The sequence below is a fragment of the Oncorhynchus mykiss genome, chromosome 24 (genome assembly GCF_057628025.1).
Source record: "Oncorhynchus mykiss isolate SJ-2025 chromosome 24, ASM5762802v1, whole genome shotgun sequence".
Lineage (NCBI taxonomy): Eukaryota > Metazoa > Chordata > Actinopteri > Salmoniformes > Salmonidae > Oncorhynchus > Oncorhynchus mykiss.
The window spans coordinates 8207949-8225000 of NC_143045.1; the positions used below are offsets into that span (position 1 = coordinate 8207949).

General features: G+C 44.9%; 1 protein-coding gene across 6 annotated transcripts in view; it reads left to right on the plus strand.

The window, feature by feature from the left end:
* LOC110503631 (ubiquitin carboxyl-terminal hydrolase 2) overlaps positions 1-17052 on the plus strand; it is a 31845-nt gene that overhangs the window by 10684 nt on the left and 4109 nt on the right. For 2 of the 6 annotated variants that reach the window (XM_036961963.2, XM_036961962.2), the window contains exons 4-12: positions 12864-12914; positions 13614-13740; positions 13880-13991; positions 14513-14623; positions 14855-14919; positions 15359-15462; positions 15585-15744; positions 16111-16215; positions 16315-16435. In XM_036961963.2, coding sequence (XP_036817858.1) covers positions 12864-12914; positions 13614-13740; positions 13880-13991; positions 14513-14623; positions 14855-14919; positions 15359-15462; positions 15585-15744; positions 16111-16215; positions 16315-16435 — 956 coding nt within the window. Of the gene's footprint in view, positions 1-7754; positions 8587-12863; positions 12915-13613; positions 13741-13879; positions 13992-14512; positions 14624-14854; positions 14920-15358; positions 15463-15584; positions 15745-16110; positions 16216-16314; positions 16436-17052 lie in introns of those variants that run through there. The other 4 variants (XM_090218189.1, XM_036961965.2, XM_036961967.2 and 1 more) reach the window with 3 other exon arrangements.

Genomic DNA, 17052 nt, shown 5'->3' on the forward strand with positions numbered 1-17052 from the left:
CTTAATGTCACGAGAGAATTTCCTGAGCCCTGGGCTCGAATGTTCTCATCAAGTCATTTTAATTATCCTTCCTAATTCGTATAATGTTCCACCCGGACCGGTTTAGAGCAGGGAGTTTATACAGTAAATCCCCTTACCATGACAGGAGAGTAGGCAGGTGCCCAGAGCAGGTGAAGTAAGGACTATGTGTGCCAACTTTGTCTGAGAACTGTGATTGCGCTTTATGGGAAGGGGGGGGGGGGGGGGTTGATTTAGGAGATAGGGGCTCAACTCAATCTTACTCTTGCAAAAAGAGGTTTCTAACCGCAATGGTCTTTCCTGGTTAAATAAAGGTTAGCATCAATAAATATCTGCGTTGAATCTTCGTCCCGACTGTCAGGCATCCCTGTGGGCTGAGTCACAACGGTTTGTCAGCTCATCCACTCCACGTGGTGCAAGGAAAGCCTTTGTTCTCGGGTATGGATCCGGAGGAGTTTTTATGGAGTCATGTTTGGAGGAATGTGTTGGGTCATGCCTCGGAGAAACCAGTCGGACCAGCAGCTTCTCATCAGAGCAGCTCTCTCCCAGGCTGAGTGATGGAAGGTCAGGATGGGAGAAAGGAGGTTGTGTAGGTCAAGTACACTGTGGTATTGATCGTTCTAGGAAGACATGATTTTTCTCTCGAAGACATCTGATTATTCACCTCTCTCTCATTGATAAACAAGCTGTTGTGTTTGACACAAGCACCAGAAGGCAACTGGCGTAGCTGCTTTCTTTAACGAGGTTTCCATTTATGAATTGCCTGACGCATGGAAAAAGTCACGACAGTGCGGATGGAAACAGGACATTTCGCTACAGTTTCATAATTGTCGATAAACAATTTGTTCTCCCGACATGGTGGGACCTTTTTGTCAGGTAAAATGAATTATGCGAGAAATTAAGGTGGACACACCTTTATGCGCAAATATTGATATAATAAGCACCATGTCAAAGTAAACCTGGAGTTACGCGATGGCATGTTGTTTGTTCCTCCCACTACGATTTGGGAAAGCATGCAGTTTATTAGGCTACAGATGAACTTTTTTGAAGAACTTCACAGGGTGGTGAAAGTGAATGGTGATGAGCATGATGCTTCTTTCCAGTAAATATCGAGAGTCTTATTCTGGTGACATGATGATTGATGCTTGGCTGCCGTTTGACAAATACAAATGGTCTCGCTCTTATCAGTGATAATCTCATCGTCATGTAGGCTAGCCTACCCACACTGTATCTGCAAGCTCCTGGCTAGAGAGCAGGTGCCAAGACCAGTATATAACGCAACAGTTTTTGTGACAAAACCATCGGTAGAGTTGAAAATGCGATGCATTTTTTATTTAGTACATGAGATCTTAACTGCAAAAGTTATTTTCATGTGCACTACGTCATCACGCACAGTTGGTTGGAAATGTCTCTTGTGGGAAAATGTTTTATATTCACATGAAAATCTGTCGCTAAGTAGAGGGAAACCTAGCTAATGATACCAATCAATCAAATGTATTTTTTAAAGACCTTTTCTCTTGTTAAGGTCAATAACATCATGAACTTTCCCCTTTACCAGGACATTTTAGCCAAAAACCTGGTTGCCTCTGTCAGGAGGCTGAAACTTGGCCACAAGTGGACCTTCCAGCAAGACAATAACCCCAAGCACACATCAAATTCCACAACAACAACAAAAATGTATAGACCACAAAGAGACGTTTTGCAATGGCCGTCTCAGTTTCCGGACTTGAACTGCATTGAAAACCTGTGGTTTGAATTGAAGAGGGCAGGCCATAAACGCTGACGAAGGATATCAAGGATCAGGAAAGATTAGGTATGGAGGAATGGTCTAAGATCCTTCCCAGTGTGTTCTTTCAATCTCAGAAAACATTTTAGAAAAAGGCTCAGTGTCGTTATCCTTGCAAGGAAGAAGGTGCTAGAGTATTGAAAACAGGGGTGCTAATGGTCGGAGGACACCGTAGCCCCGTTCAAAGTTACCCCTGGACGGGGCAAAAAATGCCGATATAACCCCACCCACTTTGCCAAATCACAGCCCCCACACCACTTAACGAGCAACTGCCCCTAAAAAACTACTTCTCATTTAGAATACAGCCTATGTGGCATCGATGTGAGTCAGAAACATTTATTCTACTGTCAAAATTGACTACAAAGTGAAAATAGGATAATTTTCAGAGTTTTGTGAGAATTGTGGTCGTGACTGCATCACAATGTAAATTAAGGTTGTGTTTGTTTCAATCCCGCCCATCTACCCTCAGCTGGCAGCACACAAGTAATCATCAATTCGGACTGCAGCAGCCTATGGGGCTAATTAGGACCATTGGTAAATTACACAATATACATAGGACAATATGTTAAAATTCCAATAGCTCCAAATTTCAATGACTTAAAAACCTCAAACCAATGATAAATTGTAGAAATTCATATACATATATTAAAAGCATTTAATGAAAAAAATAAAAGGTGTGCAATCTGAAAATATTGTCTCATTTATGTTGTGTAATTTATTGGTGGTCCCTAACTAGCCCAGAGATAGACTATCCAAAATCAAACCAACTTTGCCACGGTTGCACACCAGCCGGCTGAAGCTAATTGGCTAAATAATTTGGTTAACTCTTCCCACCTGCGAACACACACACACATCAAACCACACCCCGAAACAAACTCACGTTTGAATTCAGCATTTCTTAATGAACCACATCTAAAAAGAGTCAAAATCACCAAGTGCAGTCGCCCTTTAAGGGATATCAACAGACCATTTACTTACTACCCTGAGACAAGGCTGAGTATAACCCACAAAGATCTCCCCCACCGCATGAACCTGAGGGAGCGCAAATCCGGACAGGACGGTTACGTCAGTAACTCAACCCACCCAAGGGAGTCGAGTATAGCGGGGAAAGGCCTGGCATGAAGAGATGCACTCTGCTAGGGATGGCATGGTTGAGCGCGAGCAAGCTAGTGACTCACGCCCCCATAATAAGGTCAGAGGTAGAGAATCCCAATGGAGAGTAGGGTGGTTCGTCACTACAATGCCTTGCCATTCACCTTCGCTCCCCTGGGCCAGACTATACTCAATCATCGGGCCTACTGAAGAGATGAGATGAGTCTTCAGTAAAGACTGAGACTGCGTCTCTGACATGGATCGGCAGACCATTCCATAAAAGAGGAGCTCTAAAGGAGAAAGCCCTGCCTCCAGCTGTTTGCTTAGAAATTCTAGGAACAATAAGGAATCTTATTGACCGTAGCATACGGTACAAGCAAGTCCATGCAATGCTTTGTAGGTTAACAGTCAAACCTTGAAATCAGCCCTAGCCTTAACAGGAAGACGGCAGAGAGGCTAGCACTGGAATAATACTGTATGATTCTAACAGCCGTGTTTTGCACTAGCTGAAGTTTATTTGGCGCCTTATCCATGTAGCCGGAGAGTAGAGCATTGCGTTAATCTAATCTTGAAGTGGCAAAAACGTGGATTAGCTTTTCTGCATCATTTTTGAGATACATTTTCTGTTTTTTGCAACGTTACGAAGATGGGGAAAAAGCTGGTCTTGAAATATTTTTCATTCGTTCGTCAAAAGAGAGATCAGGGTCCAGAATCAGAGTAACAACGAGATCCTTCACAAATACTGATTCAAAGGTACACTTCATGTGTTAGACTGAAACCGTTCCTAATTAAGAGAATCAGAGGTGGGTAGGATGACATGTGATTGGGTGTCACTGCCTGTGACTAGCAAGCTGCATTGTAAAATAGGCGTCAGTGCCTATTATACTGCGTGTCCTTGGGAGTCGATCCACATAGGCCTACTGCATAGGATTTGTGTTCATCATCACAAAGCTGACTGACCGACGAACCATGGGAAAACATTGTGAAGGAAATGCCCAGTTAGTCTAAACAAAGGCTTTTGTGACGCCATCCTGATCTCACGTCATGCCATTTTAGGTCATCCAGCCAGGCACGGCCAGGCAAACGGTTTAATCCCAAAGCTCAGTGCTGCCAGCTGTTGCACACTACCCAGTGCCCTGGGTTGTCTTCATTAAGGCACACTGTAGCAAAATGCTCTGCAACGGGAAACGAAAATGAGCGTTTCTTATCGGTCAAGTTCAGGTACTCCCTCCCTAATCTAGTTAGTTTTCTTCCATTTGTAGCATAATGAATATGACCCCAATACACAGCTCCTAGTTACAACGAACAATGGCATCGACATTAGAAGTGGCACTGAGAAAAATAGCTCCGTTATTTTCCCGAACCCAAATGAACTCGTGTTCCACGCCAACTCACTAGTGTGGTGGCGTCTAACTCCAAACGACCTTGTGGCAGTGGCCCTAGAAGTAGCCCTGGCAATAAAGTCAACTCCATCATCCTATCTCTTTACCCCGGGACGAGCTAGCTGGCACAGTCCTGGACACAGTAATAATAGCGCTGTGTAGTGCTGCCTTCATTGCACAGCCTACTGTTCTGTCTTTATACTGTGCTGTAGTCTGGGGTGGACAAACCTGGGATTTTACAATGGAATCAGTTAAATGAAGAAAAAAAAAGTGATTTAAAAAGTAGGCCCACCCCGTGCAAAAGGGTTTGATCAGTTAGAGAAGTAGCCTAAAAGCTAGGCTATCACCCTTAGCGCTACGTTTTAGTTACATAGGCCTACTGTGTTTTATAACCTTTTTCTCTTTACCTCAGAGGGCTAGGGGGGGTTTTGTTTGGGTGGCTGAATTAGTGGCCCGGGTAATTACAACGGGTATTAAACACACTTTCAGAACCGTTATACAACCCCCTCCCCCCCAGGCATCCCATTATGTGTCCGCAACTCTGCATCAGTGATGCCAGCCTTTCACACGTGGGTGAAATTTGTCTGACGTTTGTTTCTTGGTTGCTTTATTCTATGTCTAGACTCGTGCGGAATCAACAGTATGTTTGTTGCATGTCTGCCACCTTGTTCAGTCGCCTACAGTAGTATAACGCTTTGATGAAAATGTAACGCCAGTCTGGTGACCTGCTGAATTTGATTGGGGAGTGGATTCGAACAGTTCAGTACGTTGCCAAACTGTATCAGTACTCTACTTGGCACTGAGAACAGCAGGCCTTTTGTGATGAAGGGATTTTAAGTGCAACGATGACCGTTCAGAACGTATTCCTCTGTTCCGTTACAATCAGTGCCCGCAGAATGATGAGTAGCCTAAATATCAACAGAAACACAAAGTCCTTTTCATTAACGTTGTGTGCTGTACTTGAGTGATTGTTGCATTTAGCCGAGTTTCAAAACTTTGAAATGTATCCTAGCCTAGCTTTAGGCTGAACTACGGGATTTACTTTCCTTTTTGGTTGTGCTAACCAATTTGGGCGTTTGCTTGAACAAATGAGTCTCCTTGATATGCCCTTTATCTAGGAAATGTGGTTGGCAGATGTTCATTGATTTGCCTAGCTAACTAGGTCTTTAGCTCAGAAGTCAAAATACAAAAATGGATTTCTTTGTCGGATTTTGTAGTTTGCTATCCTTTAGGCTTTGTGTTTTCTTCCGTCTCCCCTGAAGGTGGGATTGTTACGCACACACACGCACGCACGCACACACACACACACACACACACACACACACACTCAGCCTGGTAAATAATGGAATGTGTTCCTTGGCTGTTTGTTGTGTACACATGCTAGGTCACAAGACTGAGCTGGGGACTGCCCTCTCTCTTTACCATTTTCGCCTACACATCACTTCAATGAAACAGTAAGTACAACAATGTACCTCCACTCTTGACTCACATGTGACTTTCTGCCCTATTGATGTTTTGTTCTGAAACTAAAATATTCGACTGAACCTTTATCCAGGTTAGTCTCATTGAGATCAAATCTATTTTGATGTTTTGTTCTAAAAAAGAAATATTTGATTGAACCTTTATTTATCCAGGTTAGTCTCATTGAGATCAAATACATTTTTCAAGAGAGACCTGGTCCAAACCAAACAGCAGCAGTAGTAGGGGGGGAACAATGTTTCAGACAAATATCCGACATAACAACTTACAGATCTAGACACCATAAAGAGCATTTAGATGTGGACGACACATACAGTTACAATTACAGAAACATGCAAGCGTCATAGACGCAATGCTCATGGCGTTTCATTAGGTTAGTCTAGTACAATTTAGCTCAGTTGAGCAGGAGTCACGTCACAGCCAGCGATGCTTTCGGTAGGACTTGTGAATTTACTGCCACGTTGCTTCTAGATCAGGAGCACGTCACAATTACGGAGGAAGACGTTTCTAAAGACCAACGGCTAAGGGAGTAGCTGTGGCAGCATGAATAATCTATGCCAGTGTTGTTACATTTTAGTAGACCCATTTAGTAGATCATTTCATATGGAATCAAGGTAATAGTCTAGGTAGCCTATATTGGTGATACAGCCTATATCCAGGATATAGGCCTATATCCAGCCTATATCCAGGCTGTATCACAACCGGCCGTGATCGGGAGTCCTATAGGACAGAGCGCAATTGGCCCAGCGTTGTCCGGGTTTGGCCACTGTAGGCCGTCATTGTAAAATAAGAATTTGTTCTTAACTGACTTGCCTAGTTAAATAAAGGTTACTTTTTAAATTTTTTTTATCAACATTTAAATATAGGTGGGCAGGCCTCTAGGCAGCAGTCTGCTGTTCATACTAGACCTATGCTACTTTCTGTAGCCATTATCATACTCTGACCAAGGCTAACTTTAGTTGATGGCTGATGATGTTTAGATCTCGATTCATTTTCACGCCTGCGTCACAATGTCTCCTGCTTACCAATCCCCTTTCTTGGCAGACCACTGCTCTATGTGTGACTGGTATGGGGAAATGTCATTCTGATCTCCTCAAATGTAATAGGCAACGTCATTGCAAATACATTTAGCCGTGTCGGGGACTCTGTACTTTTCCAAGGTTAATGTCATTTGTTAGGTTTTAAGAGAGGTGGTGAAATTGAAATGGACCGATGGAATTTTAGCTGCATAAAGCCATCTGTATTTTCCCACTCACTTTTTGAGTCCTAATAAATCGGGGTATTTTTAGACTTTGAGCAAGAGGGGTGAGCAACAAGATTGAGTGTTGAAGCCTGTAAACAAGCAAACATGTTTGTCTCTCATAGGTGAGAGTTCAGAGCTAATGCTGCTAAATGTTTATTACAGAGGGTAAACTGCAGTCAGCACTTAGTTTTATTGATTGACAGCAAATTGACAAGGGTTTGGCAATTAATCCTATTTGTTGCATGAGGAAAACATGTTCTAGCCTACAATCTGTTTTGCCATGTTATAAAACCTCACCTTTTGTGCTGTAGCTAAGATATGTTAGGTCTACCCTATTCTCCTTCAGCAGAATGTTCACATTCCAGAGAAGGAGCTCTTCTTTACTGGGAATTTACAAAAGGCTTGATGGTTGATTCTGATGTTCCTCCCCATCTGCCACAACGCTCAGAAGAGACATACTGTAAGCCAAATTTAGCCATCAATGTTTGACCTTCAAATGGTCTGAAACCCTTACGCAGGGGATGAGTCGTAGGGGTCACAGTGACTGTATTCCTCTGTGAAGCTAACTAGGCATAGATGTATTATTACAACAAGAGTAGTACAGCCATGGCCAATAGCCGAACAGATTATGAGCATGAGCCTACTCTCCCAAACTCTCTGAAATGTAGTCCTGCGCTGAAATGAATGGGTCTCACACTGAGTAGCCCTTTTTTTAAAAAGAGACACATATTGGACAGTGAATGTGTTGTATCTCATTGCTTGGCGTATGGACAACCGGAGTGAACGTTCCACCGGTGTCCTTGGAAGCACCTTCAAGTAAGTCCTTCAAGTAATTCGTAGAAATGTGAACGGACCAATCTGACGGTGTTTGACGTCGGAGAGGTTTGTGGCAGCGGCTGACGTCTGTAGTATTAAGCCGAAAAGAGGCGGGCCTATGGCTGTCCGGGTTGTAAAAAGATTGAAGAGGTAGTGTACATTTACTGCTCAATCAGCCCTATGATTGATTACCGCACGAGTGATAAGTGTTGTGATTTGCGTGTACTGGAGGTCTTCGATTTATGGAATTCATGTGGGAGAAAATAAGACATTGCTCAGTCTGTTTTCATTACAAAACGATTGAATTAATGTATTGTTTATGTGTTTTTTCATGATATCAGGAGTGTCAGCCTGGTATGTACCGCTTGTAAATCGAGTGTAGATGAATGGCTCGGTTTTTCATGACAACCGCAAAAAGGAAACGAACAAGCTCGAGCGAAAATACGAATATATTCGTAACGTAGGCTACACTTTCACAGGAAGATCCTGCGACATAGAAATCAGGAGAACGAGCGGCAACTCCCGGTGAATCAAGAGCGCACCGGCTCTATCTGCCTGATACCGGCATAGCATCAGAACACACCGATAGCCGACTATCTCAGACAGTCAACATGCCCAGCATAAGACAGTCATACACGGTGACCGTACCCGAAGAACCCCCGGCCTCTGCTTTCCCGTTCTTGAAGCAAGAGATGCGGCGGAAAAGCTCGAGCATGTCTGGCTCGGTGCTGGTGTCAACCTTTGTAGGACTTCTCATTAATCAAGCCAAGGTAAAAACAACATAGCATATATTGGCACCAAGATGATCTATCGAATGCTTGTCTGCGTATTAGTTACAGTAATATATGTGTTGTTAATCAATAAGGATCTAGGAGGCTTGATCTCACTAGGGGTTCTTCTACACATCAGCATTGACAGCAATATAGCATTGCATTCAATCTAGCAGTAGGCTAAACCTCCGTTAAGCCTCTGTGGAGGATCAGTATTCTGGCAGGTCATTAGTCTAGTTATACAATCTCAAATTAATCTCACTCCATAGCCAGCAATTGCTCCTATATTGAATGATATTACATAGCCAAGTCCTGTATCAAAATATATTTAGAATGGATCTTTCAATTATTTTTTATTATGCAACAACTGTAATACATGAGGCATTATGTCCCACCCTCTTGCTATTTTTACCCATAATTCCATGTCCAGAGAGAGAAACAAATCAAAGTAACATTGTTGGTCAAGGGGTCTATTTTCAGACTGATGTTGAAGTCGTCTGACGTACATTAGTGAGCTAATGGTGCTTGTGGATCTAGCAGTGTCTGGATAACTCCTTGGCCACCGAAACAGTTATCCACCAATGATTGATGATTTTATTACAACCTTGAACGTTGACCCTTCATTGATCATCTTCGATAATCTGGCTTCATCCCAGAGAGAGTGTATTGTATTGAATGCTTCAATGAATAAAGTCAACTGAAGGAGCGGAGTGGCATGACTGAAAGTATACCTGGCTACGCTATCCTTGGCTCCCGGGCTTCGCTCTCATGAGGTGAAAGCCCAGTGGCAGATGCTAGTATCTGGCTATCACGATGAAGAGTGTGTTCTTTTTCCAGTTGTCCCTCAAATGTTTTATCTATGGGTCATATTAGTCCTTGTAAGGGTTTCCTATAACCTGCTTTGAAAGGAGAGGAAGTGTTGCTATTGTTTCAGTGGATTATCTTGGTGTTGAACATTCAGAGAGACCGTGGATGTAAATATCAATTGATTGAGCTGGTCCATGACCGCTTAGTCACTCCATGTGAAGACAGTTGGTGGGTTGCTGTTGTATTTGCTTGCCGTTAGGGGCCAGGCACAGGGAGGTCAGAACAAACTGTTCTCCATCTCCAGCAGCTCTCACTCAACACAACCCACTGCTGCTAGCTAATGATTATACCGCATTCCGTGGAGCAAGGTGGAACCGTGTCAGGCAGGCCTGGCCTACTCAACCCATTCAGCATTCAGGGCACAACTTGTACCTGGCTGTTTGTACCAGGCGCCCGAGTGGCGCAGTGGTCTAAGGCGCTGCATCTCAGTGCTTGAGGCGTCACTACAGACACCCTGGTTTAAATCCAGGCTGCATCACACCCGTCCATAATTGGGAGGCCCATATGGCGGTGCACAATTGGCCAAGCGTTGTCTGTCCGGGTTTGGCCGGTGTCGGCTGTCATTGTGAATAAGAATTTGTTCTTAATTGACTTGCCTAGTTAAATAAAAAATAATTTTAAAAAAATCGTCATGAGATAGTTCAGCTCAGTATTAATGTCAGTGTCTGCAAAGGAACCCAAAACACTGAAATCCCAACAACTACAGATAACATTTCAATGAGATGTCTCGGATTGATAGCGTGGCGGCAGCGATCATGTTATGTGTAAATACATTGAGAATTGCAAGGCAATTAATTCATCAGTCTCCGTGTTATGTGGAAAACAAGGTCAACTCTGAAAATGGGAAGTGTGTGAACCACCACCACTAACTATTACCCTCCATCATGCCTTTCAACTCATCACCTTATGGTGGCAGCTGGATGGCATCATATTCTGGATCAGTGTATAGGTTGGTGTAACGGATGTGCCTGGGCATGTTGTAACACTTGACAATGGCTCTGCATTCACACAGAGAGAGATAACAATACCTGCTTTATTGGTCCAGTTGCACAGATATTCTTTATTGTCCCAGTAACCAACCTGACACACAACACAGGCACAGTATACAGGGATATTGAAGCCGGTAACCCTGCCGGATCTGTAGATTTCCCCACAGGCAGCTCGGGGCTTTGAACCACCCAACCTTCCAGTCACAGGCGCTGCTTCTCTAACCTCTAGGCTACCGCCACCCCCCTGTCGTGTAGTATCCATCCACAGTCACACATTGGTCACAAGCTGACTGTACCAGTCCTTCAACCATTCTGCTGAAATAGAACTGCTCACTGCTTCGAATGGCTGTCAATACAGTTGCACTGTGGTGTAGGCCTGAATGTAGGGTTAGGCGGCCATGGACAGAGAATTGATTTGACCAACACAATTTGAACCTCAGACCCATTTGCCAAGCTTTCACAGTATTTATTTTCAATTTGTGTGCAATGTGTATTCTGGGGAATCTGGCGAATCTAGCTGAAGTATGTTCTCTCGGACAGTTGGTCCGACTAAACAAGGCTACTGTCTGACTGGGATCAGGACAGAATAACATTCTCTGCACTTCTATATCAGCCCATTTTTTTCCCTCTGTTGACTCAGGCTAGAGCTTTGTCACCCAAAAAGATCCTCCTAAAGCCTACAGATGGAGATCATTTCTAATGATGTTGCATTCAGCATGGATCCTCTTGCATGTGCCTGGGCTAGTCACACCACTTTGAAGACTAAGCTCATCAATTGTTAATGAATGAGGCATTCTCAAAATGGGTGACACTGATTCATCTGTTACTAGTCCAAGGAAGAACACTGGTTGGTCAGTCAGTTAATCAAGTAAGTCACACTTGCCAGATGTGAAGTGCGTTTGTGATGTCATATTGTCCTCTAGCTCGTTCGCGTAAAAATAGCGTTCCCCCGGGCGAGCGGCTGTCAGGATGACTTCTGCAGTGACAGTCACACCGCTCTGACAGCAACCCAGCCAATGAGAACGCGGCAGCAAGTTCTGAAGGAAAGGTGCTATTTTGGGCTCCGATGATATTACTCAGCAAAGTACGGCAAGTTGTGACGTCATGGGGATCGTTCTGGAGGTGACAAGCGGTGTGTGTGATTGTTATTAGCATAATCAGTGGTCCTCCTGAAGCTTAGCCTACACTCCCACACGACTTCCCACAAATGTAAAAACAAGTAAACCAATAACTGACAACAGGAAGTGTTTTGTTCACGTGGTCACGGACTAATACATCGCTTTATTTGACATTGGAATTGAGAAAGGAGGATTTAGTTCATCCTGATGGGTTTTTCCTGGTCTGTTGGGGACGGGGGACAGACGGCGTGGGGTTATTTATATGATAGTAAAATGCTACAGCCGTCCAAGTCGGTGTTCTCATAACTACATAAACACTACACACTGTCCTGGTTGGACTCCCAGATACCAGGAGCACATGGGTGTGTGTCTGTTTTTCACTGTGTGTCCCCGTGGTGGTTGGTCACTCCTGCGCTCATGGGGAGGGAGGCTATATGAGCCAGAACAGAACATGCAGGTGAGAGTTACTGGAGAGCTTCAGTCACTTCAGTGTTATATTGAGTTCCACAGGAAGCTGGATCAGGTTCCCTCTCTTGTTCCCCAGCAGCGCTGTGCTCTACATCAACCCATAAAAACACCATTGTGAGCGGGTTACTGGCCTGACTGACTCTGCGTGAACCGTTTTCATAACGACCCCAGTCTCCCTTCCGCTGATCTACATGTGGGGGACTGTATCATTGTGATGGGGCCTTGTGTTCACTTGTGTTCAAAGTACTAGGCCTAAATAATTGATTGTAGCATTTCTACAAAGGCCTTCAGGCACAACACATTGCATTCCATATTAAAGAGATAGGCTAGGCCCTGCTGTATGTAATGAAAGTTTTGTCCGCAGTCAGATTGGTGCTTTGGTAATTGTTTCCGTTACTGCTCAATTATAAAACAACTGAACTTCTCTAATTAAACTGCAGTGACATCAGTCATTTTCTTTTCTCCAAAGCCCTTAGTCGACAATCGAAGACCGTTATCCACCTCAAAGGCCTATAGGCTATTGCTAAGCCGCGATCTTTCAGTTTTGTGGAAAACACTGTCCATCTGAGGGGGTGTGATTCCCTCTGTATTGAAACAGGACCAGGCTAGTGTTTGACAAAGAATATGTCTATCTTTACATCTCATAGCATGTCTAGTAGCCTTACTATACTAGCCTTAGTAGCCTATAACTGGAAGGCTCCGTTTTTTTCTTCTTCTGAGGATGGCCCCCATGTTTGTCGCAGACGTCCTTCGACCGTGGGGCCATTGGCAAAAAATGACATTCGCTCACATGCTTTTGTCGTAAATGTTTTCCTTGTCGTGTTCTTCTCCCCAGAACTCCAAGAGTGCCCAGGGCCTGGTGGGCCTACGGAACCTGGGAAATACCGTAAGTAGTGGCCTGGGTGCACACACACACACACATCATATATATACATATATATTTAGGCCTCTATTCATGTGTGTTGTGGAAGAAACGTTGAGTAACGCCAGTGTACCGAAAACAGTGTAATCCACATTTCCAATCCTCTGCCATCAGCTTACGGGATGTGTTTCGATATCACTAACACATTCCCTTAGCTAGTCTATTTCCATTAGCTGAGATTATCTGCCATGCCATCTCATGGCTCTACAAACAGGAGGAGGGGAGGGGGGTATTTGCCAGGCAACAGGGAGAAGGATGGGTCCCAAAATAAACTGTCTACTTGCACTGTGTACAGTAACCTTATCTGAGTGCTTTCGCTGCTGTTGAACTCTGTACCTGCTGGGGGGCTTGACTCTCTCCCTCTCTATCCCTGCTACCTTTCATTCACTCAGCCCACTGTTCCTTGTTTCCCCCGTGCTTGCATGTGGCCACGTGATGTTAGCTGTGTGTGTGTGTGTGTGTGTGTGTGCGTGTATGTGCGTGTATGTAACAGAAAATATCTAAATATAACTCCAGCAGTCACGATTTCACCTCTGCACGTTTGTCTGCAACGTTGACAACATTATTGTCAAAGCTGTAACTTCCTGTACCATGAACAGCATGGTAGTGTGCGTGTTAACCCGCTTCTAAAGACTGTGTGTGTGTGTGTGTGTGTCTCTACAGTGCTTCATGAACTCCATCCTGCAGTGTCTCAGCAACACGCACAACCTCCGGGACTACTGCCTCCACAACTCCCACCGACGCGACCTTAACAAAAACAGCCGCACCAACACTGGGGCGCTCATGGAGGGTGAGACAGCTAGCCTAAGTCCCCTGCAGTCAATGAATGCTGAACATTTTATTTACCATAAAGTCGTCCGTTTTACAATGTCTGCCACTGTTCCGAGGGGATTGGATCTATCATCTTGGTTTCCCGGTTGTGCTTCTAGAGTTTGCCAAGCTCCTCCAGACCATGTGGACGTCGTCGAGCAGCGAGGCGGTCGGCCCGTCAGAGTTCAAAACTCAGATCCAGAGATACGCCCCCCGATTTGTGGGATACAAGTACGTGTTGTTCAACTAACTATTCACCAAGCCTACATTTGAAATGGCACCCTATTCCCTATACAGTGCACTACTTTTGACCAGTGCAGAGCCCTATGGGCCCTGGTGAAAATTTGTGCACTTTATACAGATGTAGGATCTTCATTTGAGCCAGTTTGCTACAGCAGGAAAATAACCCTGGAGCAACAGGAAATGTGAATTGTTATATGGATTATAGTTAACAGACATTTTTGAAGGGATTGATACATTTGAAGGGAAAATCAAGTCAGAAATGTCAAAGTGGAAATGACAAACTTCAGAAGTGTTTTTAAACCTCAAATACACTACAAGTTTGAAATGTCCTGCATTGCAAGTTCTCCTGCAACAGCGTGATCGCATTAAGATCCTACATCTGTAGGGAATAGGTTGCCATTTCAGAGGCACTCCAAATCTAATAACTTTGTATCAGTAATGGTATTGTAGATGATTTTCCAATGTGTTAAAAAAATAACCTTTGTGTCTGTCTGTGTCCCTCCCTCCAGCCAACAGGACGCCCAGGAGTTCCTGCGCTTCCTGCTGGACGGGCTGCACAACGAGGTAAACCGGGTCACGGTGCGGCCGCGGGGCAGCTCAGAGGACTTTGACCACTTGCCGTGAGTGTTGCCTCTCCTCTCCTGCTCTTACTTTCTCCATTAACTACCATGGTCAAGAGAATGTTAACCGGGAGGGTAGGGCACATCCCACAGTATTAGTATGCAGTCAGTGGGTGTGGAGGTGGGATTTCTCATGGGTTTACAAGAGGGGAGGCGCGGGATCAATGACCATGAGGCTTTAACTCACTGAATACTGACACACCCTCTCCTGTCCGGTCGTCCCTCCCACAGTGACCGAGAGAAAGGTGATAGAATGTGGAGCAAGTACCTGGAGAGAGAGGACAGTAAAATAGTGGGTAAGGGCACGCATCAGCACCCACAGTGGTTAAGTAACACTCTGTGCTGTTAATAAATAGTGTTTTCTGGTAATGTTTAGTCTGCTGATTGATGTAGTTTGTGTGTGTGTGTGTGTGCTTGCAGGTTGGCATTTATCTTCACGAATTTTTCCCCGGTGGCAGCTCTGCGGAGATGTCACTAGCTGGCACTGGCAAAAAGTCATAAAATCCCATTTTAAACCTAACCTTAACCACACCGCTAACCCTAATATCTAACCTCAAACACATTTTTAACGATATAGCTAGGCAATTGACTTTGCTGCTGGCCCATCTGGCGGAAATTGCTCCGTTCTGCCTCCAGGGCAAAATTCATAACAATAAATGCCAACCTGCGCACACGTGTGTGTGTGTGTGTGTGTGAGGGGGTAGTAATGGTCTCTCTCTGCCCTGCCCTCCACAGACCTGTTTGTGGGTCAGCTGAAGAGCTCGTTGACATGCAGCACGTGTGGCTACTGCTCCACTGTCTTTGACCCCTTCTGGGATCTCTCTCTACCAATCGCCAAGGTCAGTATCGACAATCCACACCAGCTTCCTCCCCGCAGTATGGCACATTCACCGTTCACCAGACCCACATACAGTCCCAGCGTTTTTATGTAACCTAATGTGCCGTGTGTCTATGTGTCAAGAAGGGCTACGGAGAAGTGAGTCTGATGGACTGCATGAGTCTCTTCACCAAAGAGGATGTGCTCGAGGGCGATGAAAAACCAACGTGCTACAGGTGTAAAGCCAGAAGAAGATGCACAAAGAAGTTCACTGTACAGAAATTCCCCAAGATCTTAGTGCTTCGTATCCTTTCTCAAGCCCCTTATATTTCTGGCCTGCGTTTGTCTCTTATCCTGTTAGATGTTGTAAAGGAGAGAGGAGTTGGCTAACGCCTGGTCCCAGATCTGCATATAATGTGCTTCAGCCAACACAACATGTATGAGACAATCGTAGTCAGAGGAGTTGCTTATGGTTCAACCAAAGCACACAGATCTGGGACCAGCCTAGAAGTGCTCTCTGTTGCTAAAGAGGCTTGCCTATGTGTTAAATGTATGTATGTGAACCTTCATATGAAGCCCACCCAAGGTTCCATATGAAGCCCCTGTCTCTGTGTATTTACAGACACTTCCTCTCTACACTGTTTTGTCCTTTACCCACCTACGTGTCCAGATCTGAAACGCTTCTCTGAAGCGCGGAGAACCAGCAAACTGTCCACATTTGTCAACTTCCCCATGGAGAAACTGGACCTCAGGGAGTTTGCCTCGGAAAACAGCAGTGAGTACCATCGTCTGTCGGGTAGAATCGTCCGTCTAAGTACCACAGTGGCATTCTTCTGATTCCTCTCTTTCCCCTGTCCCTTTTTCCCCCCCACAGTAAATGCCGTTTATAACCTGTACGCAGTGTCCAATCACTCAGGCACGACCATGGGCGGCCACTACACAGCGTACTGTCGCAACCCCACCTCGGGAGAATGGTACACGTTCAATGACTCCAGGTATGTCTTTCCGTCTCCCTTTATGACACTACACTACCCACAAGGCTCTGCTAGCCAGAAGTCATCTCATTTAGGTTGAATTGACTGGAACTCTTAGAACACTTGAAATACTCCTGTTTAGAACATTCAAACACCTCCACCTCACTCCATATACCTCCGCCTCACTCCATATACCTCCGCCTCACTCCATACACCTCCGCCTCACTCCATACACCTCCGCCTCACTCCATACACCTCCACCTCACTCCATATACCTCCGCCTCACTCCATACACCTCCGCCTCACTCCATACACCTCCGCCTCACTCCATACACCTCCGCCTCACTCCATACACCTCCGCCTCACTCCATACACCTCCGCCTCACTCCATACACCTCCGCCTCACTCCATACACCTCCGCCTCACTCCATACACCTCCGCCTCACTCCATACACATCTGAAATGGCACCCTATTCCCTTTATAGCGCACTACTTTCATCCCTAGCCTGGTCAACAGTAGTGCACCATTATATACAGTGCCTTGCGAAAGTAATCGGCCCCCTTGAACTTTGCGACCTTTTGCCACATTTCAGGCTTCAAACATAAAGATATAAAACTGTATTTTTTTGTGAAGAATC